Source organism: Schistosoma haematobium, chromosome ZW, assembly GCF_000699445.3.
Source record: "Schistosoma haematobium chromosome ZW, whole genome shotgun sequence".
NCBI classification, from domain to species: domain Eukaryota; kingdom Metazoa; phylum Platyhelminthes; class Trematoda; order Strigeidida; family Schistosomatidae; genus Schistosoma; species Schistosoma haematobium.
Window position 1 is genome coordinate 50,134,519 of NC_067195.1, and position 26,709 is coordinate 50,161,227.

A 26,709-nucleotide genomic window follows, 5' to 3' on the forward strand; every position below is an offset into this window, starting at 1 on the left:
ATATTAGAGTGAAGCCTGATGAAGATCTAACTGAAAATAATATTTTTCGCTTATATATGTTGTTCTAAATCACAATATGGGAATTTTTCAAATATTTTTTAAACAATTCAATTTTACAGATTGAAATCATGAGTCAGTTGAAGTTAGACCACCATGGAAAACCTAGAAGCACTGGATGGCCGTTTCGTCCTAGTATGGGACTCCTCAGCAGTACGCGTCCACGACCCCGCACCCCGCAGGATTCGAACCCAGGACCTACTGGCTTCGCGCGTGGGCACTTAACCTTTAGACCACTGAGCCGGCATTCGACGGTGTTAATGTCTAACTTCAGCCAATCCACGAAGTTGCGCCACCGTACACCATTGTCTTCAATTTTATGTTAAAAATTACTGGAATGCTACTAAGCTTAGTTGTAACTTTGATGGTAAATAGTGTAATTAATTCTTTGTTATGAGCTTGGAATTATGTCAATTATCAAGTGCATATCATGTTTTTAGGATTGAAATATAGTTTATAGCTTATTATCATATCTTTATTTTGAACACTTAAATGATTTTCTAAGGTTTCTGTCATGTTAACACTAATAGCCTACGTCAAAAATAGGTCAGAAGGAAAAGAAGTAGGAAATATCTCAAGCCTCTCGGGCTATTACAAATGCCTACATCTTGGAACATTATGTAATATTCTCTACATGTTACCACCAAAATAAATATATAAAGTGAAAACTTTTAACATTCGATATTTCTTCCAATCATGTTTCCATAACCTGATTTTCTGGTCCTAACTAATAACTGCAGCAAATATCTGATAATTAAAAGCTTGTTTATATCATGACAGATAAAAGGTATCGAATTCGGTCACAATTTCGACATCAGGACGCCAACATTAACAATGGATTTCATTCAACGTAAGCAAAACTATGTATAATAATTATCAAATTCACTTAACTCATTCTCCCTTATTCAATCTTTATTCGATTGTGCTGTCTTTCAAGTACGATATGATTGTATTCCATATAAATCACGGTTGGTTACTTATTATATATTTTTCTCAAAGTAAATTGATTCAACGTTTTGATAAGTCATAGATTACCAATTGATACTTTATAGCCTCAGGTTACATTATGTATTCATAGATTTTTAACGGAATTATTTAAAATAAACTGTTTTTTTGTGATTGAGACTTTATCTGTTGTGTCCACTAGGTTGGCCAGACTTCTGGTCTCAGAAATAAATAAGAAATTACACCATACCAATATAAATTACCAGAGACGAAATAAGAGTAGTTTGAAATCATTATTCTTCACTAAGATTTTTAAGAGGAACACATCTGAATAGATAAATGCCAAATTATTACTGAATCACAAGAAGGGATTTCATGCATTACAACGCATGATCATAGCCAAAAATAAAAAATGCGGTCAAATTCAACCTAAAAATGTTAATTATATATTTTCACACCAGTGTATAAACATGACAGTAAACAGAAGGTATATACACTTGTTTTGAGAAGCTAAAAAGAATTTGCATAACCTTCAATCGTCTATTTGCATCTTATGGTGCATTCTGCAATCTCAACTGTTTTCTCGACTGACCTTCAAGTGTTCTGCCAACGTTTTGCTTTCGATGCACTAAAATGCTTCACTCGGTTCTACATTTGTTATAATTTCGAAACCACTACACACTACTTATAAATGCCCTTGAGAATAGCGTCCATTACACCATTCCCAACCTAGCAGTCTTTCATAGAATCTTATATATCTTAACTTGTAATGCTTCAAAGACTCATCGTTTAGCTATAAATCAATATTCAAATAATCGAATGACATTCATAGTGAATTATTAAATGATATAAAATTAAAATGTGCTATTTATTTGTGTTTTGAAAAAAAGGAACTGAGAGCTTTAATGAATTATAATGATATACTTACAATTCAAAATGTTCATCAAATACAGGATCAACTGTATTCTTGACAATTCTTGTTCGTGATGACTTTGGAGTTTCCGAAAATATATGCTTAGGTAGTAATTCAATAATTATGAATGGATCTGATAAACCTTTTAAAATAAATGATGATTTAATAACATATATTTTCTTTCTGAGAGTCTTTTTAATTCAAAAAGAGTAATGTAACAAATATGGAATATAAAAACTGTCGAATTTCTCGCAATTCAAAGATATTAAAGTTGGATATTAGATGGTATTGAAATGTAAAATGGACATATCTCCTAATTTTGTACTTGTCAGAAAATTGTGTCTACATTACAGTATTGTTTTCTACACTATAACTCGAATTCAATACGTTTCACTTCAAACACTATCGTGTAATACACTGAGCTATTAAGTCCAAATAGCTAATGACTTGTACAGATGGTATGAGTTTCATTTGAATTATAGTCTTTAACTTCAACAATGCATTTTACCTGATATAATGACATGTAATGGTAAACTATTTTAAATTTTCTAATCCTTGTTCATTAATTAAATATTTTCTCAATTGAAACAAATTTCCATAAAACAGCTTCTGGATATAGATATTTTTGAGTCAACATAACTTTTTGGAATAGTCATATTACTGAGCGAGTATTTTCATTTAAACACACTTCAATATCATGTACTATGGTCTAATCAATGCAACTATTCGTCAGTTTAATACAACACAATCGTAAATTTGAGTTGAGATTGGTTATCACTTATGAATTAAAATGTATTTGTCTTCAGATAGTCCAGCTGTGTAATTAGTTGTAAAATAATTAAAGTTACTGAATATTCTGATCCAGTTTAGGAAGCATTTTATGGTGTAAATTCAAATTAGCAAATGAAAGACATCAATATCACAATATTTGGAGAAACTTTCTTTTTATCAGTACGGCGTTGTGGAGATTGTTACGTTTTCGATTAAGATTGTGGATTAGTTAAACTTAGACATCAACACCGTTGGATGCCGTCTCAGTGATCTAGAGGTTAGGCGTTCGTGCATGAGACCGAAAGTCCGGGGTTCAAATCCTATACGCAGAATTATGGATGTAAACTGCTGAGTAGTTGTATAACAGAACGAAACGGCCATCCAGTGCTCCCGGGTTTTCAGTGGTGGTCTAACATCGATCAGTTCATGATCTCAATCAAAGACTTGTTTACTCCGAGTAAAGTACCTATACAGAGGTGAAAGTAAAGTAGCTCAGCACACACAACTTTAATAAAATATGAAAACTAAATATAACAATTAACTTTTAAATACTATCATGTTATGGTTAAACCAGAACTAGATCATGAATTAAAACTGCTGAGAAAAGCAAAATATTCATTATTTTAGAAAAGTAATAAAACGCACTGTGCTCCACTATAGGGAAATAGTCAGCTAAATTCGTAAATGCTGACAAGGTGCATTTAAATGAGTAGATTAAATTATACTATACCAATTAAATAGTTTAATTTACCGTTTGAATCAAGTGGTACAAGGTTTGTAGCTCGTTGTATATCTACATATAATGATGTCCGTTGATAACTTATCTTTACTGTCAATTTACCATATGAAGAAGAACTGGCTAATTCCTAAAATAAACAATGTATATGAGTGTTAAGTTATTGACAACTGGTTCTAAAGAAAGCTAAATAAGAAATTTGTAAATGGAATAAACTTTGATATTTTTTGTGTTCAGAAGCAGTTTATTGAATTCATTAGTTTACGATAATCGTGACACGCCTTGGTAATCTGCAAATCTTCGTCACCTATTTGTCCTCTTTTTTTCTTGTATTTATCAAGCGGACAAGTATCTTTCTTATCATTGTTCTATATCTTTTTTTGTAAATTATTTTTGACATTAATTTGTTCATATCCTGTATCATCGTTAAGAGGGCGATTTCTGATTTTATACATTATCACCCTCTGGTTATTACTCAACTTTAAGTGTTGATCGATTTTTAGTACCTCTGTCAGTGACATAAGAGTTCTCTACTTTACTATAAACCTCTGTGAATGAAAAATTACTGTAAATTCACTAGTACAATTCGAGAAAATGAGATCATTGAAGAGAAAGTTTTCCTTGATATAACATCTTCATTGTGACGATTCATTGGGTTTATGTAAACGTTCCTTTGACCATATCAATGTTCTCCACTTTTTAGTTGAATTAAATAATCGAAAAATACTCTCACTACTTTGCATATAGTGATTTTTGCTGAAAAGCGGTCAAGACCAAGAAAAACAAACTCTCAGATTATTTCAATTGTTGTGCGCAATTTAAATAATGTATAGAATGATACGTTCTTGGATGGAATTGAGAAAAACTCTGAAAAAGGGTGTTTTAGAGCAATTGATCTTCATTTTAATATTAAAATAAGTTTTTAAGTAAGTTAGCATTCAACATTTCAACTTTGAATTCCTAGTAAAGGCTAACTGAATGACTTCATTTTGATCAGTCGATAAATTGTGTGCTCATTCCATGTGCATTATTGAAGAATTACAAGCACAGAATTCGTTCTAGCGGCTTCGTTTATGACTGGATGCATTTAAAGGTTTTTTGACTTTATTGTCACCTCTAGTCAAAATGACTGTTTTGTTTGGTTGACCTTTAATCATGTGACTGACAGAAATTTAACGTATCGGTTGACAGATTAGTTCAATGTGGATGTGTCTATTAATTAATCTGAAAGCTATACCCTTAGAAATTTCCCGACAGTTTTAGGATTTCTTCGAAGAAGAATTTTAATGTTTTTCTAGTTGAATTCATGTCTGTTGTTGTCTAAGGGCAGTAAAACCAGTGATAATATATGGAGTACAGACTGATAAGGATTTATAAGGTAAAAACAACTATCCAGTGGATTCTGGTTTTTGTTTGGTTCCCTAACTAACGTTGGTTCATGATATGGACTAAATTTAAAAGACAAAAACCGTGTTAACCTTTCTATTTTATCTGAAAGGACCTAATATTGTGGCACTGATAGATCACATTTCCTACGAAAAGTGGTTATTGTCTATTTACCATTACAAATTGTTTAAGCTGTCCTGCATAAACTCATCAAAATGTCTTTGAGGAGTAACCAGAGGAAAATATTACTTTATAATCCAGTTTCCTGGATACTTTTTCTCACGGTTGGATGGTGAATAACACAGTATCTAAGATATGAAACTACAGTATCTTAGGTGCAGAATTTTTAGAGTACAAGTGTTCTTCTAAATGTTTATTTATTCAAACCAGTAACATACTGATATATGTTAAGTCAGTTACAAAATCTTTGGATTTAATAATAATCATAAAGTTTTAAGAATACTATTCATTGCAATTTTCCTGGTGAATCGGTCCTTAAATAAGTGTCTTGTGATAAGTAAGGTAAGAAGTGCACACAAACGCTCATATAAAAACAGTCAAGGTTGATAAGTGAGTAATTAACACGGTCAAAATATGACTCAAAAAGAATGGATAAATTGGACTGTCCGGAAGCCAGAATGTGATGTGGGCTTAACATAGTAACTGACACTACAATGTTCAACTCATGAATAATGATAGCTTACTTGTTCATTAAGTTTTTCAATGAAATACTGTTCAACCACTTCTGGTGTACTACTGTTATATAGTTGGATCAAATATTTTACATTCTGAAGAATAAAAAGCAAACAAACGAACATACAGTTTTTTGATAATTACTGTTAATATCTAAAGATTATGATTATATTGTATCGTATGAATATTTCAATAAAAGAGAACACATATTGACAAGATCCCTGATTAGACTATTGTGCATATTTGTAGTTCAAGGAATGAATATAATATGCATTTTCTAAAGACAAAAATATGCCAATTTGTATACCAGCAGTGAAACTAAGTTCCGAAGTCAATGAGTCACGGCTCAAAGTTTTCTCCTTATTGTCTCCAGTGTATGCTAAATACAATAACATAACGTTATTTGACCAATTAGTTAAAAACAACGTTATTTTCAATGCAGTATTCAGCTATAAATACTGAATTATGTATGAAATCCATTAATTTATGCTTAAAAGGATAAAAAACTCTCATGTTACAATATTCAGGTAAGTTGTGTTTTTTCCTCAATAATTCTTACGGTTGTCTTTTTTGCAATAGATTCAAATAATTAGATAAATTTGAGAATCTGATGAGATGTGTATGACTTCTTATTGTCCCAAAGGAACGAAACTATAACATGAAGCTATATTTTTTGATGTTTTTTAAATTAAGGAATATAGTAGTTCAAACACGAATTGATCATTGCTAGACCACTGTATGAAAGCGGAAAGCACCGGGAACCTGTCCCATTTTAGTATGGGACTGACTCTTCATCAGAAAGCATCCACGAACCAACTGCCCTGGATATAACCCAAGACCTTTTCTCTAGTACGGACGCATAACCTCCAGACCATTTGGCTGTCATTCAATGATGCACATGTATTCAGTATACTGTACGACCATCTTTCATTAACTGATGACTGGCTTCAAACTTAAGCGTTCAGACACTAGAGCAAAGGTCTCAGGTTCGGTTCACGGCGATATGAGTTTCTGGAGATCCCCGTACTAAGACTAAACAATTATCTAGTTTTTCCTAGTTTTTAATGTGATCTAGGTAAGATCAGTTCGTCATTCATACTATAAACATTCCACAAACTTTCATCAAAGAAAAAGATAAATTTGCCATTGACCTTCAGATAAGCTTATTATGATACAATTTATCATCCTCCAAAATGACTCAATATATAACAAAAAAACTTCATGCTTTCGGTCGAGATCATAATAACATTATATAACAACAGAAAAACATGTAAACGTGACAATGCATATATTAGATAATTAGTATACCTATTTTGTTATTGTTCTTTTTGACTAAAAACTAGGCTTTACATTCCATTCGTTTATTCATATATCGTAATATCAGATTGCTTGAAACTGTTCACTTTAGGATTATGGTATAAATTATTATATAAGTTTTCTAATTACTTTATGTATAAATATGGAATGTATGTCAAATTGAACAAACCACAGAACAACAATATTTGGAAAGTACGATGAATTCATTGTATTTCGTTCCTTTCTCCTTAGCTTCACCTAAGCTAATAAGTCAAATCTTTTCAAATTATAAATTTGGAAAATGAATTAGTATCAAGGTAATCGATGGTTAACCACTGATGTTTTTAAGCATATAAGTCTAGGATAAACCTTCTGATTGTTATAGCCTACAAAAGTTTAATAAGATTTAACTGAACTGTGTTATTCACCACTTTAAATTCATTTATTGTTTTAACGTTATGCACCACATCTACTAGCTGATGGATATGCTGTCAAATTACGTAGGCTTTTTAGTCCCCAGAGACTCAGTTTCCTTGGTATATGTTCAGTAAAACGAGTAGCTGCTCATTTTTTCATTCCTCAGATATACATTTGTACGTAAACCGATATATTTAATTGGGTGTGACATAATACATATATTTGTATACTTTTGTTTGTGTTATGGAGCGTCGAGTATTGTATGATAAAACCAGTTTCGCAGCGGTTATTGTACATATTAAGGCTGTTTTTAGTTTTGATTAGTGTTATTCATGATCTGATCCCTTTTCGAATGACATCAAATAAAAACGTGTTTCGTACCGAGTTTACTAACTTCTGTCTTATGTAGTCAAGATATTTTAATTTATTTAATGACATAAACTATATTGCTTGAAAGTCAATACGATAATTATCTTATTTTGAGTTAAAAGACTGGAGTACTTTATTATGCAAGCATCTTTTATGAGCATTGAATGAGTCAAACACTGAAAACAAACTTCAGCTGCTTCACAAATGTTGAATGAAGCCGTAACAGGCTTTTATTACAATTAACGTTTCAATTCTAAGTTTGTTTAGATTTTGTAAAAGAAAGTTATTTATATGGTAACAAAGCTATTATAGGAGATTTTAATTATTTTAGATTATATGTTAAAATTAGTAGTGGTTAATGATCATCATTTAAGAAACGAAAAAAGAAGATGCATAAGCTTTCATAAATTCGAATTTTTCATGATTACGTGTTACGATTATGGACATACGCCATTTGTGTTTCTAAGCACTTTTCAGTGCAAAACTTGATACCACCCTGAAGATATTAATCGCCTGTCTGTGTCTACGAACAAAAAGACATCAGATCTTGTCTTCTTAAAACATTAGATCGTCTAGGATATTAGATAAATTTAAAATAATGCCGTTAGATTTTCTAAAGTATAATCAGATATTAACTCGTTACAAGAAAGTGGAATGTCTCAGGTATTTCAGGCTTTTACTTGATATAATATATTCTGATTTTGTACTAACATCCATTGACATTATATCAATAATCGACATCTTAAACAGCTTGCATGAAATCTCACACTTAGCTATAATGATGAATTCTTTATTTAAATTTAAATTCACTTAGTGTTGCGCAAGCAAGTGGCTATCATGATTCAGTAGCTATGTGGAGAACACGGTGGTGTTTGAAGCGAACGGTACTGGGTTTGAATCTCGGAGTGATCATCATCGCTGGGATGCGGGTACATCCACCTGACGAGTCTCAAATAGAATGTAACGCGCGTCAAACTGGATTCCACTGCTAACCACTATCCATCTTTGCTTAAAAATCATATGAAATTGGTTTTTCAATAGTTCAGGTATAAAGCAAACCCAATTCACTGCTATCTAATGAATCGATAGTACCCAGTAATATTTAATGGTTGTTGATCACTTTGGTCACAATATCTAAAATCTCTTTTTTTAAAGTTTTGACGAATAGATCTTATTTTAGTCGAATGCTGTTCGACATGATCAAATATAATTTGTTAATTTTCAAACATATCCACATCAGTAATATTTAACGACGGTTAGATATAGAATGTATTTCAGTGGAAGATTGAGAGAGAAAGGCCGGGAAGGAAGAGCAATTGGTATGAAAATGCATGAGCAATGAAATCTGAGACTATGGACTGATATATGCAAAAGGAACAGTCAAGTCTGACATTTTCACCTCTGCTGCATAAACAATGTAGAACAGGGTGAATGTAAATGATCAATGTATTAGTTCTACAATTTCATGAACTAATTTTAATAATTTCAATAGTTGAAATCATGAGTTGATTGAAGCTAGACCACCATGGAAAACCTGGAAGCACTGGGTGGCTGTTTCGTCCTATTGTGGGACCCCTCAGCAGTGTGCATCCAAGACCCCAACTCGCAGTATTCCAACACAGGACCTCTCAATCTTGCGCGCGAAAGCTTAAGCACTAGAACATTGAGCAGGCTAGTATTCAACAGTGTTAATGTCTAACTTCAACTAATCCACGAAATTGAGTGACATATTCACCATTGTCATTAATGAGTTGTTGTCTCACAAAAAACCCAGTTGAACTCCACTGATCATTGCTTTTCAATAGATCTTCATGAAATAGCTCTTGAAGCCAGTCAGTAGTGAGCATATGTTGATGAGTATCAGAAAGGGTTTTGTAGTGGCTTTCCATTGTGGTCTAGCTTCAATTGACTCATGATCTCAACTATTGAAATTACTACTTCTGATACTAATACGACAATTTTCATGCATGAAATCAACGATAGATTATATAGTAATAATATAAGCTGTAATGTATGTAGTTTTTCCATAGTATAACGATCAAGTATGTTGTATGAATGTTGGTTCAATAAGATTATATATGATAATCGTAATTAATAAAATTATAAATAAAGATAATTATTAACTTACATTATATTCTTCTGTTTCTAAACTTCCTTTATTGATTTGATCCTCACCAATTTTTAAGAAAAATTCAAGTAATATACCTAAAGACTTTTTTAATCTTTCTAATGTAGATTTAGCACGAAAAATTTGATTTTTATCTATTTCCATTGGTAAATTAGATATTAATTCATACATTTCATGAGTAGATAGTGGTATAATTGTTGGATTATTATTATTATCTGCATTAAAATCTGATTTAATTTGTAGAAATGCACCAGGACCACCAATATTAGTTGAATTAATTTCACCTTCTTTAATTGTTTGTTCCATATATTGTTCAAGACATTCATGCCATATTGATAGTATACAACGATGTAATAAATTACTAGATACATTAATTTTTAATGTTCTTATATTGGAGTCCAAATAAACGATTAAATCATGCATAGCCTATATAAAAATTGTATCGGTTAATGTGCTAATGTAATTATATATATATAATAAATAGCGTTAATATTGTTCATGAGATGGTGGAGAACATTTGTAGCTCAGATGAATGATTTTGATCGAGTTTTATTCTCTGAGCTAAATGTTTTGGTCAGCTCCAGCTCAGAGAACAAAACTCCATCATAGTATTGCTCAGCTTGTCATTATTCAAATGTTTTTGTGTTCTTTGAGTTATATGGTTTAATTTCATGGCTTACAATTATGTTCTGGACAACGCTATCAGATTTTACATTACGTAGAGATAGGCTGTTATAAGTTATTTCATGGTCTTTAAATTAATCAGTTTTACTAATCTTATTTATATCTGGTTGTCTTCATAAGTTTTCTTTTATATTTATGTATCTTTGTGTTCTGGACTACTTTGTTAAGTTAAACTGTAATCAAGTGACTGATTGACAACCATCCTGATATATTCATTGATTCTTTCACTTCGATAAATGTTATTATTTATCAGAACGAAATTATATATTCCCACGTTAATAACTGCCAGTGTAATTCTGTAGCTCAGTGCTAGGTTGTGCATTAAGAAACTCAGAAACTCATAAGTTTTAAGTCAGGTATTCAAAAAAGACGCACTGTCACCCGTTCTTTCACGCAATAATAGATTTCTCTAGTTTTATGACCCATTTCTAGTTTAAGAACTTGGTTTTGAACAATCAAGACTAACTTATTACGAATTTTATTCTTATATGTCTCATTGACTTCTGAAGTTTGATCGCATTACTCAGCTATTGTTAAAGGTAACTTTTATTAAATGTCTAAAGTTATTGGAAAGCATCCATTTTCTTTATGTTGTTGGGATAACTAGTTGATAGGTTTTTAGTGGTACAAACCTTCCATCCAAAACTGATTGCAATTTGCTTTCAGTCATTCGAAATTCCTTGATTTTCACGTTGACATCAGATTGTTAAGAATAATTTTGAAACTTAAAAGTAATCAATAGAATATAGTCAGTCATTATACATCGACAATGTGACATTAATGAATACCCGGTAAGTGACTAGACTGCAACATGTATACGCTTATGAATGAATAAATGAGAAATATTCAAATAATAAATGGACAGTTAGTCATGATTTCTGTACAACTATTTATCTATCAAATAAAATGTGATATAATCATTCTTCGAAGTTACTCACCTTATCAACAGGAGTTGATCGTAGACTCCAACATAAATGAAAGACATTCTTTCTGATTTCTGGTCTCATCTTATAAATAAATAAAGGAATAAGCTATGCTCATTTTATAACTTAGAGTGATTATGTAAAAAAATGAAAATGTAATTGACTACTAAATAAATGTTAATGATAACAATTACAGTAAGTAAGAAGGGAATATTTGAACTTTAAAATCATGTAACATTATTTTGAAGGATCACAGTGAAAAACTACAGTTGAAGGTTGATACATGCATTCTGTAACTTTTTGAGACATACGGAATTAATGCAATGGTTTATGTACTGAAGTAGTTTACATATACATTCCGTACAATTTAAAGTCTTTGAAAAAAGATACTTTCATTAAGTTACTTAATAGTCTTGATTTTCATATGGTTTTACACTGTAAACGTTAGAAAACAATTGGAGATTACGTAATAATTTAGCATGAGAAAAGATTATAAATAAGTTGACGTTGATCTGTTACGTATTGACAGCGAATTATTATAAGAGGAAATATATGTCTTTGTGATTATAGAGGTCAGTAATATAAACGTGTAGTTTACTCTAGAATTTTTTTAAAGAACTTGAACATGTATTTAGGGAATAGACTCAAACAAACACTTTCATATAAACGTATTTTTAATTGAAGTTCTTGATCCTCATCGCGGATTGACAATTTAGTGATTGGTAAAATGATTACAACGAAATAGAGATTTAATTTCAGTACATAATTAAGATTGAAATGTGAAGCAATCAGTATACATAGTGATTCGGTTGTTTATAAAAATACAGAACTGATAATAATCATCATATGCTTACTACTGACTGGCTTCAAGAGCTATTTCTTGAAGTTCTATTGAGAATTAATGATCAGTAGAGTTCAACCGCATCAATTGTGAGATAGTAACTCACTGATGGCAATGGTGGATGTGTCACTCAATTTCGTGGATTAGTTGAAGTTAGACATTAACACTGTTGGATACTGGCCGGCTCAATGGCTTAGTGGTTAAGTGTTCACAGACGAGACTGAGAGGTTCTGTGTTGGAATACTGAGAGTAGGGGTCTTGGGTGCACACTGCTGAGGAGTTCCACAATGGAACGAAATGGCCATCCAGTGTTTGAAGATTTTTCATGGTTATGTAGCTCCAACTGACTCATGAATTCAACTATTAAATTACCATAATATCCACAAAAACCCCTTTCTGACAATAGTAATAATAATAATGTCAATTTTTATCAACTTAGAATAGTTTTTTCGCTTTTTTTTCCTGAGTTTGTTATTGTATGGAAAAAAAGTTACATAAGATGTAAATGCACTATTCGTGTTGTTAAACTTCTGGTAGTGTAAACATTGTTAACTAAATACCAAAAACTGCATTAGTTAATATACATATATGAAGGTTTTTAAACAATGTCCAACTCATTCGAGAAAGAATTTACCAAAGATAAATTCAACAAAATAGATTTTTATGAATACTTACTTTAGCATTCATACGATAGATTGTTCGATTCAATACACGAATAAGTTCACTATATCCTTTATGTTGAAGACGCTTTAAAGTTTCTAAATGTTGGTAGGGAATTTTAGTTTCTTCATCATCAATCGATTTACTGGTTACATTTGTGGTATCAATAGTCCCACGATTATTGTTATTATTATCATTACTTTTAGTATTGTTACTTTTACCAGTGATAGTACCACAAAGAACACTACTCGTGTTGTTAGTATTAGAAATACTGGGAACAATATTTTTATTATTAGACGACCAAGGAGTTTGTACATTTAAAAATAGTAGAATGCATTGAATAAATTTTGAAATTAATTCCAAATTGTTCAATCCAATAGAGAGCTATAATGATATACGAAAGGGTAATAAAAGTAGCAAGCAATATACGGTAAATGTATCAATGAAATATATCATTTATTTCTGCAGTGCATGTATTACTGTTATACGAACCGTATGGCTATTAATATTTATCCTTCTTTGACAAATGTCTTTATAGTGTAATAACGCTTTTCATTTGCATTTATTTTCCGAAAGTTTCGTTATTATCAAGTCAGCCTCAGTTCCTATTTTTAAATATTTCTGACAAACATACGTTTCTTACATTTAGAGCTGACTAATTATCTCTTTTGTTGACCAATACTAAAAATGAGAGAGAATAACTATCCAGTAAGTAATTGATGAAGCCAAAATATCAACAAACCTATCATCTCTTAAAATCGAACATTCATAAACTAAAAAAATGCAACAACTCAATGGCAGTCAAATGAAAAACAGTAGTTTACTTCAGAGTTACATGTGAATGGATTTCAACATTGTTCTACACAGTGCATACCAGACAGTTTAAAATATGTGACGATCCTTGGGCACTTTAGTATTAATCAGAGAGAATTAACGAAAACATTGGTGTTGAACATTTTAGCATGAAATAAAATAGTCATTGCGATAAAATATTTAAAAATAATCATAGACGACAACTTACTGAGGTTGAAATATCAAACTGCCCTTCTTCATCACAATATCCTTGTAGACGAAGTTTCTCATGTAACTGTTTTGCATATGATAAAGTAACTTCACAAGCAATCTAAAATAGGTTTAATAAATTGAATTATAAACAAATCAGATTTTTGGTAATACAAGTGTAGCTACTTATAAATTTGTCAGTAGTTCAACTATAAAACCTAATGTGCGAGTTTTTAGAATGTGTCCTCTTCAATACGTACACGTTTAGGATTCATCGTTTTATTTAACATCATTGCAGTTAAGAATAGTAATCTGACATATGCTTATCATGAACACTCAAATAGAAAAGGTATATATATATGTATTGATATATATATCAAAAACTACGTTATAAATGCTGGTAACAAAGATCAGCGTTGATTTATTTGTGGCCTCTTTGTGATGTCCACTTACATTTAAACTTCCTTATTGTCTGAATAATACTAATTCTACAATATTTAAAAATCACGTAAAATACAAATAACTATGATGAAATAAGCACCGAAGAATCGGTAAATATGTTTTGTCTATCCAGTGCTTACAGGTTTTCCATCGTGGTCTAACATCAAGTGACTCGTGGATTGGTTGAAGCTAGACATTAATACCGTTGGATGCCGGCTCAGTGGTCTAGAGGTTAAGCACTTGCGCGCAAGGCTGATAGATCCTGAGTTCGAATCTGGAGAGCGTGATCGTGGATGCGCACTACTGAGTAGTCCCGCAATAGGACAAGATGGCCGTTCAGTGCTTCCAGGTTTTCTATGGTGATCTAGCCTAATTGGCTCATAAATTCTACTCTTAAAATATAATTTTTTAAAATTTTATATATGAAAATACATCAGCCAATTATTCTTCAAAAGGCAGTTGAACTACATTAAACTTGAAAGAATAATTGGGTTTCAATTGTTTTTTAAGCATCTGAAACCTATCAACATAAATAGTATCAATCGATTAATAAGAACTTAAATAATCATTAGGTTAAAGTAAATTGGAATATCTTTCACACATATGAAACCAATATAAAAGCATTATTGAAAGAATTTTTGAAACAAATATAATTCGTCATAAATATTATTTGGAAAATGAATCTACTGCGTCAATGCTACTTTTTACAGCTGTTTTTGTGTGTATGTTTTCCTGTTATCTTATTTATTCAGTTGTATATATGTATAAATAATTTGTAATATCAATACTTAACCTCTAAATATGATCAATTACTATGTTGTGCATTGAAATGACCTTTGTTTCTGATTCATAAAGATCTGTTTTGTGATCTTCCAATTATTCAATTTAAAAACAAATTCTACACATATTTTATAAACTAAACTGATAACAATTACAAACTGATAGAGGTAGCACAACTAATAGATGCGAATATTTAAATTTCAAAAACTCTATATTAAAAATGAATCATAAAAAGGGTATTCAGTTCTGTAAATTTAATTCTTTCAAATCTTTTGAAAGAATTGAATAGGATACAAAGTTATAACAAAGTTAATCGATTTGAGATCTTCATCACTGAAGCAGATAATTACTTTACTTTGATCCAAATAGTTTGTTTTTATAGAAGTTTAATTCAAATATAAGGCCTAAATTATCATTGTCGATCAATAAATACACACGCAAACACTCTTAGAAGAATTTACAAAGTTGTGAAAACAACAACATGTAACAATAATAATACTATCAAGCTATCATATCAATAGAAAAAGTTATAAAAATAATCTTTTTGTTGAAGTAAAAAAAAAACTTTAATCAATAAGTTTCCTCTTTAAAGAGAGCAAGAACAAAAATTGGTGCAGAATAATATGAATTCATTTTATTTCGTTAGGTTCTAATCAGCTGCTTACAACCTAAAATATTTGAAAATCAGAGTTATCACAGTTATTGACATACTTATACATAAGAGGATGATTAAAGATGAATATATGTGTATTATGATGTAGCGAAGATTCCGATTGGATTAATGAGGTTATAAAATTTTATTTCGAATAAGTTTGGGCGGGAAGCTCTCAGAACATTGAAACAGTGATTAGAACTCATGGAATTAAAAATATATTGTGATGATTATGTAATGAAGTAACTGAGAATAGATTGTTGGTAATAAAGAAAGATATGAATTAAGACCAGTCAGTTATGAATGATGTAATTTTAGAACTGAACGAAATAGAATGAATTCATATTATTCTGCACCAATCTTTGTTCTTGCTCTGTTCAAAATAATAAAGTGAACTATATGTATGAAATTTTGATCTTTTTTTGTCTTTAAATAAAAACATTAGTAAATTTACAATAATCTAAAATCCGTATATACTACTTGTATCCATGACAATGGAGAAAAGACGATTAAAATTCGCAAATAGATTTAGTTAATTAAAATCAACAACAAAAAATACGAAAAAAACTTTATTCATTTTCATTTGAAATAAAATAAACACATTTTATGCAAATGAATTCGCATAGAGAATTTTTAAAAACAAAAACTAGGTAGATACAACAAAAAAATTAAAAAAAATTAAAAAAATAAAAAAATAAAAAAGAAACATACTTGAACAATTTCAATAACATAATTATATTTAGTTTGTTCATCTGGCCAATTAATCAATAACCATGTATTTATTAATTGAGTCAAATTATTTGTTATTTGTAAACTTGATATTGAATGTAAACCAAAATATTTTTCTATTTTAATTTCATTTGGTAAAAAATTTATTAATTGTTCATTAGTTGGTATAAGCTAAAAGAAAAAAAGAGAAAAACACTTTTTGTTTGTTTTTTTATAATAAATAAAAATAATATTTTAAATAAAGATGGATAATGATTAGTAATGAAATCTAGTTTGATAAGCGTTTCATCTTATTTGGGATTTGTCAACTGGATCTACTTGCACATATGTCAACATGAGACTGATCAATTGAAGTCCAAAATAACAATGAAAAGATGCAAGTCAAACAACAACAAGTGAATTAAAACTTCACCTCATTGTACAAGTAAGTGGCTATCAGGACTTAGTAGCTAAGTGGATAGTGCGATGGCGTTTGTAAGCGAACAGTACTATTCGAGTTCGGTGAACACTAACTATGAGATGTTAGTACAACCAGCTGACGAGTCCCAAATAGGATGAAACATGCGTCAAACTAAATTCCACTGATAGCCTCTATGCATCTCTGCTTATAAAGTTTGTAAATTAAGTCTATATTGAGACAATTCGCACAGGATGCACATATGTCAACATGAGACTGATCAGTTGCACTCCTAAGTAACAATCGGAAGAGACAAGTAAAACAACATCAAGTGGAAGAAAGGTATTTTTTCTTAGAAAAAAATGTCTTCTATTAAATAAATATTACAATAGTTTCATGAAAACCGAATTGATATCATGTGGATTGAAATTTGGAAACTATATTATTAATCAACATATATTTTATAATGTATATCTATGCTTGAACCAATAAAGATATCACTTCAACAAACTGTATACGTATTAACACTATATGAAGTTTTTCACAAACTATTGACAAAAGCCATAAAACTGTTTACTGAAGATAAACTCCAGTAAAGTACACCAAAAGATTACAACTTGATGGTAAAATTATAAGACAGATTACTGGAATGCCTCGAATTCTATTAAGATTATACCAGTAAGAATTTATTTTAAATCAAAGTTCATAAATTAAAAACAGCTTCATGTAAACCAGTTGTCTTTTTCTGATGATAACATCAGGCTCTAAATTTCAAAACGGATTTTATTATAATATAAATGTACATTGGTTGTTTAGATCTGCAACCTATAAAGTACGTCCAGCTGACTAGTTCCAAATCCGCCAATATACTAGTCATGGATTCCACTGCTACCCACCATCTATATCTGCTTTGAATTTCAATATATTTAATAAAATAGGCTATAAGACATTCATTTTGTGCATTAATCTATCAATTACCACTTATTTCAAGAACTAAGCGATTCTTTATTATTACTATTATTAGTGGTTTTATTCAATAATATATTTTTGGTACAATATAGAATTCTCAACACAAAGTATTTCAATAGGTTTCCTTATCTTATTTCCTGATCGATCCTTGCAATAAATAATGAGTGGTTACCAGTTAGATGTTAGCAGTACAGAACTTGACATCTGCATAATGTACTTTTTTTTTCTATGCTTGTATCCAGTAACCACGATGTTTCTAATTGGGCTCTTTTGCAATCTGTACAGCGTAATGTCATAAACGTTTCACAAACGCACCTGAATAAGTTATGAAACTAATATGATATGTTAAAGCGAATAAGAAAACAGATAACTTGTTGAAATATCCAGATGACAGGAACAGGTAGTCTTAGTCGAACCAGATGCTCTAAACTATGCTTCTTATTGATAAAGTTCATGATTATCAAAAGTAACAAAGTATATAAGAGTACAAAATGTATTATTGTTATCAAGAAACTAAAAGTTAAATTTTTATTGAACATAGAAATCAATTCAAAATAATATAGAGACAAGATAAGAAACAATAATTACGTAATTAGTTTGTATAATATACTACAAGATAAAAGCGATAAATCAAGAAAAGAATATTCACAAAGGAAAAGAGAGAAAGATTAATCGATTACATAAATAAAGATATAATTCAGGTTTCATTGTGTGTTACATGAAGACTTGAATATTGTTTTCAATTTTGAGTGTATATCCTTGAAAAATTAAATCATTAAAATAAACATCTTGTCATAACCATTTAATTCTACCTTTTTTATATAGAAAAATGTACTCAGAAGTGTATATTCTTACAGTAATTATCAAATTGTATAATATAAAGAATATATTCTTAATTTTCTTTATACATCATTCCAGCATAGCTATATAGAATATTATTAATGGTTAGATTTCATATAATCTGATGAAATATATTGATTTATTTTGTAATTTATTGTCATTCAAGTTGACCAATTGATTTGTAAATGTGAAACTTATTGTTAAAGTGTTTCTAAGGGACTTAGTTACAAAAAACTATCTGAGAAAAATAATAACTATATATTCACTGATTGAAATCATGAGTCAATTGAAGCTAGACTACCATGGAAAACCTGTAAGCACTGGAAAGCCGTTTCGTTCTATTGTTGGACTCTTCAGAAGTGCGCATCCACGATCCCTCACTCCGCGAGATTCGAACTCGCGATCTATCAGTCTCGCGCCAAGTGCTTAACCAACTAGACCACTGAGCCGGCATCCAACTTCAGCCAATCCACGATGTTACGCCATCGTACACCATTGTCTTCATTGAGTTGATATCTCACAACAGGTCCTGGGTTCGAATCTCGAGGGGTGCGCGATCGTGGATGCTCACTACTGAGGAGTTCCACACTAAGACGAAACAACCGTCCAGTGCTTCCAGGTTTTCCATGGTGATCTAGCTTCAGTTGACTCATGATTTCAATCAGTGAAATTTCTAAGATCTCCAAAAAAACCCTTCTGATAACTATATATTCAGTTACTTTTTCAGATATATACATGATTTAATCAGAAATATATTTTTCAAATTCTACATTCTCTTTAAAGATCTATTGAATACATTGAACATGAATGATCTATCTTTGCCTTTTAATAATTAAATAATAATCTCATTATGCCTTATAACACAATTTTTTAAACGAATCATTTATTTCAATTATTTTTCAATACAAATAGGGTAGTTTATATGTTATGAAATAGGAATTAGTAAACGTATAATCAACTTTTCTAGATCATTCTATATTGTACATCTATAATTATTTGATCTTTAATATTAAAATTTGAATAAGTTGGAGAATGGTATGATTACGAAAAAAGGAAGAGTTCTTATAAATAATGATAATAACAGTTTATAAGGTTAGTAAACATCCTGAACTTTTATACAGAAAAAAGAAAAAGAAAAGGAAAATTAATATTTAATTTCTTTTATACTTAATTCTGTTAAAATAAAATTTCTATTCGACTAAATAAAATCTTCTTTATAACTAACTAGTTATATGAATTAATTATAACATCTTAATTTTTGGGTCATGTCCTGAAATATTAAATATACCATTATTAAATATAAGAAAATTTCAATCATAACTGGATTTTGTTATTTATTCCTCCTCCCCCCGCCGCAAAACATATAGATAAATAAAAAAATAAAACCAACTCCAATCGTTTTTGATTAAGATCATGAACTGATTGATGATAGACCACCGTTGGAAATCTGGAAGCACTGGACGACCGTTTTGTCCTATTGTGGGACTTCTCAGCAGTGTACATCCATAATCCTGCTCTCATGATTTGAACCCAGAGCCTTCAGTCTCGTGCGCGAACGCTTAACTTACTAGACCACTGAACTGGTGTTATTGTCTAACATCAGTCAATCAATCAATTCGTTTTCTAGTGATTTAATATTATAGATTTGAATTAAGATAATGTCAGTTTTCAGTAGTATAGATAGATTATTGTGTATTCAAATGATCTATCAAAAAATCTTATAAATAAATAAAAATGTTTTATTTATCAATTTTTTAATGTATGCAAAATGTATTAATGATGAAAAGATACATGACAGAGATGAATGATTTTCATATTTTTATTTAAGCAATGAAAATAGGTAATTAGGTATAGTGACTTGGTTTCGAGATAATTTCTTATGCTTCACATATTAATCACTATGATAACCGTTATTAAATAAATCCTGACGGTGAATACATTTAGAAGGTAATGTAAAGCGATGATCACAGTTTGTTATTGGATAGCGCAGATTACAAATTTACAAGCACATCAAACGAATACAGAGATAAATTGAGAAGCAAATTAATTTGTAAGATTTAAACACATTTGTATATGAAAAAGTGAATGGTTCATCGGGCAGTTTTTAAGCAACTAAAATTTAAGTTGAAGAGAGGGTTATGTGCGTAGGCTGTCGCATGTGATCAAGCATACATGTTCATACAGTCATGATAATAATAATAATAATACAAAGAAATAGTCGAATTGTTACTGTTCGAATAACACTGTCTGTTAAATAAGTTAACTAATAGGCTTGATAAAATTGATCGTAAACAAACTTAATTGTAGAAGAGATGATATTTGAGATTAATGGAATTGTAGTTTTTATTTCATCAGTATTTCAAAACTAATACAATTTATTGAAAACACGAGCAGATCTCAACTAGATCACTATTGAAAACTTAGAAACACTAGACAGCTATTTTACTCTGGTATGAGGTTGAATCTTAAGCAGTACACATCTATGACTCCACAACTAAAGATCAAAACCCAGAATCTTTGGTTTCGTACTTATATAAATTTATATTAAATAAAAGGGGAGATTCAAAAATTCAACTTTGTATTATTATTGATAATAAAGATAATTTGTTTACTTATAATAATTGGATACGTGAAATTTCATTTACATTATAAATGTATTGTGTATAATCAGAAAGATTATATTTATATCATAATATTCCCATTATAATTTTATTGATTGGGTTCATTTCTTCTTTACACCTAATTATTTGTTTTTATCTAGATCGTTCTAGGAATTGTAAAAAGTACTCAGTAGTATATATTCATTAGATATAGAATAATAAAAATGTTCTTCAGTATAGGGTTGTGGAGATTATTAAGTTTTTGATTGAGATCATGAACCGATTGATGTCAGACCACCATTAAAAACCTGGAAGCACTAGACGGCCGTTTCATCTTAATGTGTGACTCCTCAGCAGTGCGCATCCACGATCCCGCTCGCGGGATCCGAACCCAGGGCCTTTAGTGTCGAGCGCGAACGATTAACTTATATACCACTGAACCGGCCAATATCCAACGGTGTTAATGTCCAACCTCAACCAATCCACAAAATTGCGCGACCATCTTTCACTGTACTGGGGTAGATACCTATCTCTACCCGACACGGATTAGCTCCAGTGGTCGCGGTTTCTCACTAGGACTCCGAGAATCCCCTCACGAAGCTAGTCACAAGTGAGCTCATGGTATAGGGTTATGTAGATTATTAAGTTTTTGATTGAAGTCACGGACTCATTTATGTTAGACCATATATATATATATATATATATATATATATATATATGGATTTCGAACATCTGAACTGATAATTATATTTATTTTATCTTGTAGCCAGTAGATATCCAATGAAGCACTGCGTCAACATTGTATTACAGTAAAACGGTCTACAAAACACTGGTTACAGGTCCGAACCCTGTTCCATTTACTTAATTTTAATCAAACCAGTAGTGTAACTACGGATCAAACAACTAGAGTTCTTCAATATCAAGTAGGCTGTTATGTATTTGGGAAATGAACTTAATTGCTGAACGTTTTTGGCAGATTTTTTCGAATGTAGAGAAACTAGCTTATTTCATAAAGATTTTAGTATTGTAAGTAAATTCTCTTTCGCATATAAAAACACACTTTTGAATTCACGAGCGAGAATTAAGATTTTCCGGCCATTAAACTAATACAAATATGCATATCAAAATTGTTTAAATGATTACCAAGTAGTCCCACATCAGAACGAACCGGCCGTCGAGTACTTACAGGTTTTCCATGGTGGTCTAGCTTCCATTTACTCATGAACTCACCTATTAAAATGTTATAATATCAACAAAAACCCCTTTCTGATGAAAATCTTTAATCGCTTATCACACTATCAGACAGATAATACTTTTGTTAAAATCGAGTAAATCAATTATAGAGTGGGTAAATTTATTACTAATACACAGTTTACACTTGAAGTGAATGTTAAGTATCAACTTTTCACAACTTTGATATGTTTTATTTCTAAAGTTTATAGATTATTGATTGTATTGGTTGCTATTGATGATTCCATTCATATTTAAACGACAGTCGATCAGCTCCTATTTATTCTAATATGAAGTTTGTTAATACGCTATAATTTATCTTTTTTTGTCAGAATATCAGTCCAATTCTATATGTATTTAAATGTAAATTGACTTCATATAGCAACTTAGACTAGTATTTAATCTGTTACTTTCATAACTATTAAAAGCAAAATAATTAGAAGATTTTATTACATAGTAACTATTTTTGTCAGGGTTATACGTATCTATTTATAATAGAACAATTATTTTCATTCAGATTAATAGCATATGTAATTATGAAAACTCATCTTTGTTAATGTTTCTAACGCAACAATAATTATGTTGCATTATGATCGATAAATATTAGTAAAATACTTTCAAATGAGTAAATATGATAATTATTCTCAGTTGTTATTGAGTGACATAGTTAGATGAAGTTAAAAAAACATGGCATATGTTCCAATTGTTATTATTCACATTATCTAAGTATCGTTTGTTTAGGAATAAACAGTGCGCATTTGAAAAGTAGTAATGTGTAACTAAAGAGAGTACCTCATTGAAACTATAAGTTGTTGAAAACTAGAAAATAATAAATATCATGTCAAGTTATGTAAAACATGTCTCTCTTGGTCAACCACGTAATAAAAATTCATAAGATGATAGCATATGTTGAGAATTGATTTTAGTGGAATTAGTAAATGTTTTGCAAATATCATCATCTAATTCAATAAAAGTAAGTCATTTCATTTTGAGAATATCAGTCTGTTACATCTTTTGACTGAGTAGCTGCTCTAGAGTGAACAAAACATCTACCCTTAAATGGATACTTACATGAGTGTATACTACTTTCGTGATTTATATTTGTTATATCCGAATGTGTATTTTAATGCATATATACATTACACATCCCCAAATGAATGTTGTGTACAAGAAAATCAATGAAGAGACTATATAAAATCTCTTTATAATCAAACAAACAGAGTCTAACATAAAGGTTAAATTTGCAACTTACCTTAACAGACTAGTCGAATCAAACTGAAAATATCTAGATAAATCAGTTGAGAGGGAACACCTGATTCTAGGTTTTCATAGTGAACAATAGGAATAGACACACAGTCTTAGAATATAGCATCACGACAAACTTATTTATTTATTCAGAAAATATTACGATGATTCAATTTGCATTGGCACTAAAACATATACATATTAGCTTGCAGTTAAACCTATGATTTAAATAACTGTACCATACAATGACTGAGAAACAATTCCATTTTCCTAAAACCAGCTGTTTTTCATGCTTTAACATAAACAAACCAAATTACCATCATGTGAAACCTCATAATCTTTGAGCTTAACGATCATATAAATTCTGATGTGCATGTGCATGTTAGTTTACATGTTACATGTCATAATTCATAAAACGACTGGTTCAAAATTAATGACATACTACACTCCAAAACTGTTGAATCAAAATCTGCAAGATACTCCATTCTCAATAAATGATCTAAAAGTTCTCCTCACACTGCGTGACTTGAATTTCTTAGTTGAATAGTTATTAGTAAGGACTGTAAAGAAGTTTGGTTTTACGAGTAAAAATTTGTTAATTTCTCCAAGGTTTTTATTGGTACTCTAAATGATATCACGTCTTGACTGAATTAACCTAAAGCTGAATGAAATCTTTAAAACTCATAGAATTAAAATAAACAAACCTTGATTATTTAACTAATCTCATTGTAGTGAAGATGAGAATTTATCATAAATTGTTTTGCAGAAAATTCACTTTTGAACTATTGATATATAGTTCATTTCACTATTTATTCACTTATTATAAATGAACGAATGAGAGCATACATATTTTAGAAAAAATTATTTCTTACGATAATCCGTACCATGAACGCCTATATAAATTTTTTATAACGTGTAAATATAAGTAAGATAAACCAGTGAGCTGAATAGAAATTACCAAAAACTGTAAGGCAGAGACGTGATTGCAATGACACCCTTACTCTGAGGCTATTCAAATGTAACCACAAGAATGAGATTTTGATAATGGCTAAAGTGGAATCTAAGAATCCCATTTCGTCCTGTTCAAGACTCGTTGGATGACTATATCTGCATCCCAGTGTTGATGTTCACACCATGACTTGAACCTATAGCCTTTCTTTTCAAAAGTTCAATGCATTACGGCCTAAAAATATGTTATGATCTAATAGCAGTATCGAAACAGTTCTCCAAGGATGCCTATATCGTAAACGAGACTAAAATAAAATTGGAGTCATTAACATCAACATCTAGAAAACTCCAAATCTTGCAAATAAATCGATCATAGACTAAGATAATCCAATGACAAGACAAAGTTTATAAGAACTATGTGATATGTTAGTACGTTACATATCGAACAAATCTTATGATACATCGACTTTTTAAGAAATGTATATATAAAAACTGAAAGGTCAAACAGGACAAATGGGAAGATAATAAAGACAAAAAGATAAGGAAAAACAACATGGATCATACTACTCTAGATAAGAAACCAATATTACCAGATTAAGATGAAAGTGTGGACAAATAGTTTTTAAATAAATAGAATTGGTTAAAAATTTCTATGGCTAAAGTTCTAATAAACTTTTAACAATCGCCTCTGAATACTTCATTATAACACATCAAAAAATGATTTGATATAAACCCTATGACTTATCTCAACTAAATGTGTAGCAGTGAAGTAAAATGTTTGTTTATAATGTTCGCCAACCAACCAACTAGAACTTATCCAGTTTTGTAGCCATGAATAAGATCAGTGTATTAAATAACAAAGTTCAAAGTGTACACCATCTATCAAAGAGAAGCAATATACTTCAAAAGCAAACTAGTCTTTCATTTGCACAAAAAGCTTCCCGTCTTCAGTGGAAACATGATAGTTGAATCAAACGTTCTATCCATAAAAGTGTACATTGATAGGATAGTATCTCAATTTTCATAGATATTGTTTAGTCCAGTACAAACGGGATTCGATAAAGAGCTTATTCAAAACTTGATGAGACTATAATTTATAGACGACCTTTGAGTGAAGCCTTAGTGAACATTAGAACGTTCACTTACTAGGGTTAAATGAGGATCATAAACTAGTGTGAATAATTAAGATTACGATTTACAGTTGATTCACGGTTTTCATGAAGAACCGGCATCAGCTAGTGCCGAAATGCTATTTAACAAAATGGGTGAGTGAGTTTCGCATCAAAATTCAAGACCTGTTATCTCAAATTTTTTTCGTTCGTCACCCAAAAGTTTACCTATGAAATTAAAGGCTAAATACAAAATTTTAGATAAGTGGTGGCACAAAGAAAACGCTGGTTCAAATACTTATATAATTAATATTATACTGAAACGTTTACCAATAAATACATACTAACATAGAAACTAAATAGGTTAGAATAAATCTGTTTGTAGAACTGTATATATCATAGAATCAAATTTGTAAGCAATCAAAATTATATCCTATTTATAAAGTTCATTATCAGATTAAAGTAGATTTCATTAATTTCACACATATTTCAATGTAAATGAAATTATCAACAACTTTTTGTTCACAATTCTCACTATATCTCACTTTACTTACTTACTTACGCCTGTTACTCTCAATGAAGCAAAGATCGCCAACCAGCATTCTCCAACTCACTCTGTCCTGGGCGTTCCTTCCTAGTTCTATCCAATTCTTATTCATTCTTTACATGTCTGTCTCTATTTCTCGACGTATTGTGTTCTTCGGCCTTCCACTTTTCCTTTGGCCTTGAGTATTCCATGTAAGGGCTTGCCTTGTGACGCAGTTATGTGCTTCCCTCAATATGTGTCCTATCCACTTCCAGCAGTTCTTCCTGATTTCTTCCTCCGCTGGGATCTGTTTTGTTCTCTCCCACAGTACGTTGTTGCTAATAATGTCTGGCCAGCCGTTCTGAAGTATTTTGCGTAGACAACTGTTAATAAACACCTGTATTTTCTGGATGATTGCTTTC

General features: G+C 30.5%; 1 protein-coding gene across 1 annotated transcript in view; it reads right to left on the reverse strand.

The window, feature by feature from the left end:
* CTSL2_1 (Cathepsin L2) overlaps positions 1-26,709 on the reverse strand; it is a 107,720-nt gene that overhangs the window by 3,428 nt on the left and 77,583 nt on the right. The window contains exons 17-24 of the mRNA XM_051211652.1: positions 16,406-16,594; positions 13,841-13,942; positions 12,835-13,203; positions 11,334-11,402; positions 9,712-10,137; positions 5,513-5,596; positions 3,438-3,552; positions 1,931-2,057 (exon numbers count right to left, since the gene is read on the reverse strand). Of these exons, the coding sequence (XP_051071737.1) occupies positions 1,931-2,057; positions 3,438-3,552; positions 5,513-5,596; positions 9,712-10,137; positions 11,334-11,402; positions 12,835-13,203; positions 13,841-13,942; positions 16,406-16,594 (1,481 nt within the window). The remainder of the gene's footprint in view (positions 1-1,930; positions 2,058-3,437; positions 3,553-5,512; positions 5,597-9,711; positions 10,138-11,333; positions 11,403-12,834; positions 13,204-13,840; positions 13,943-16,405; positions 16,595-26,709) is intronic.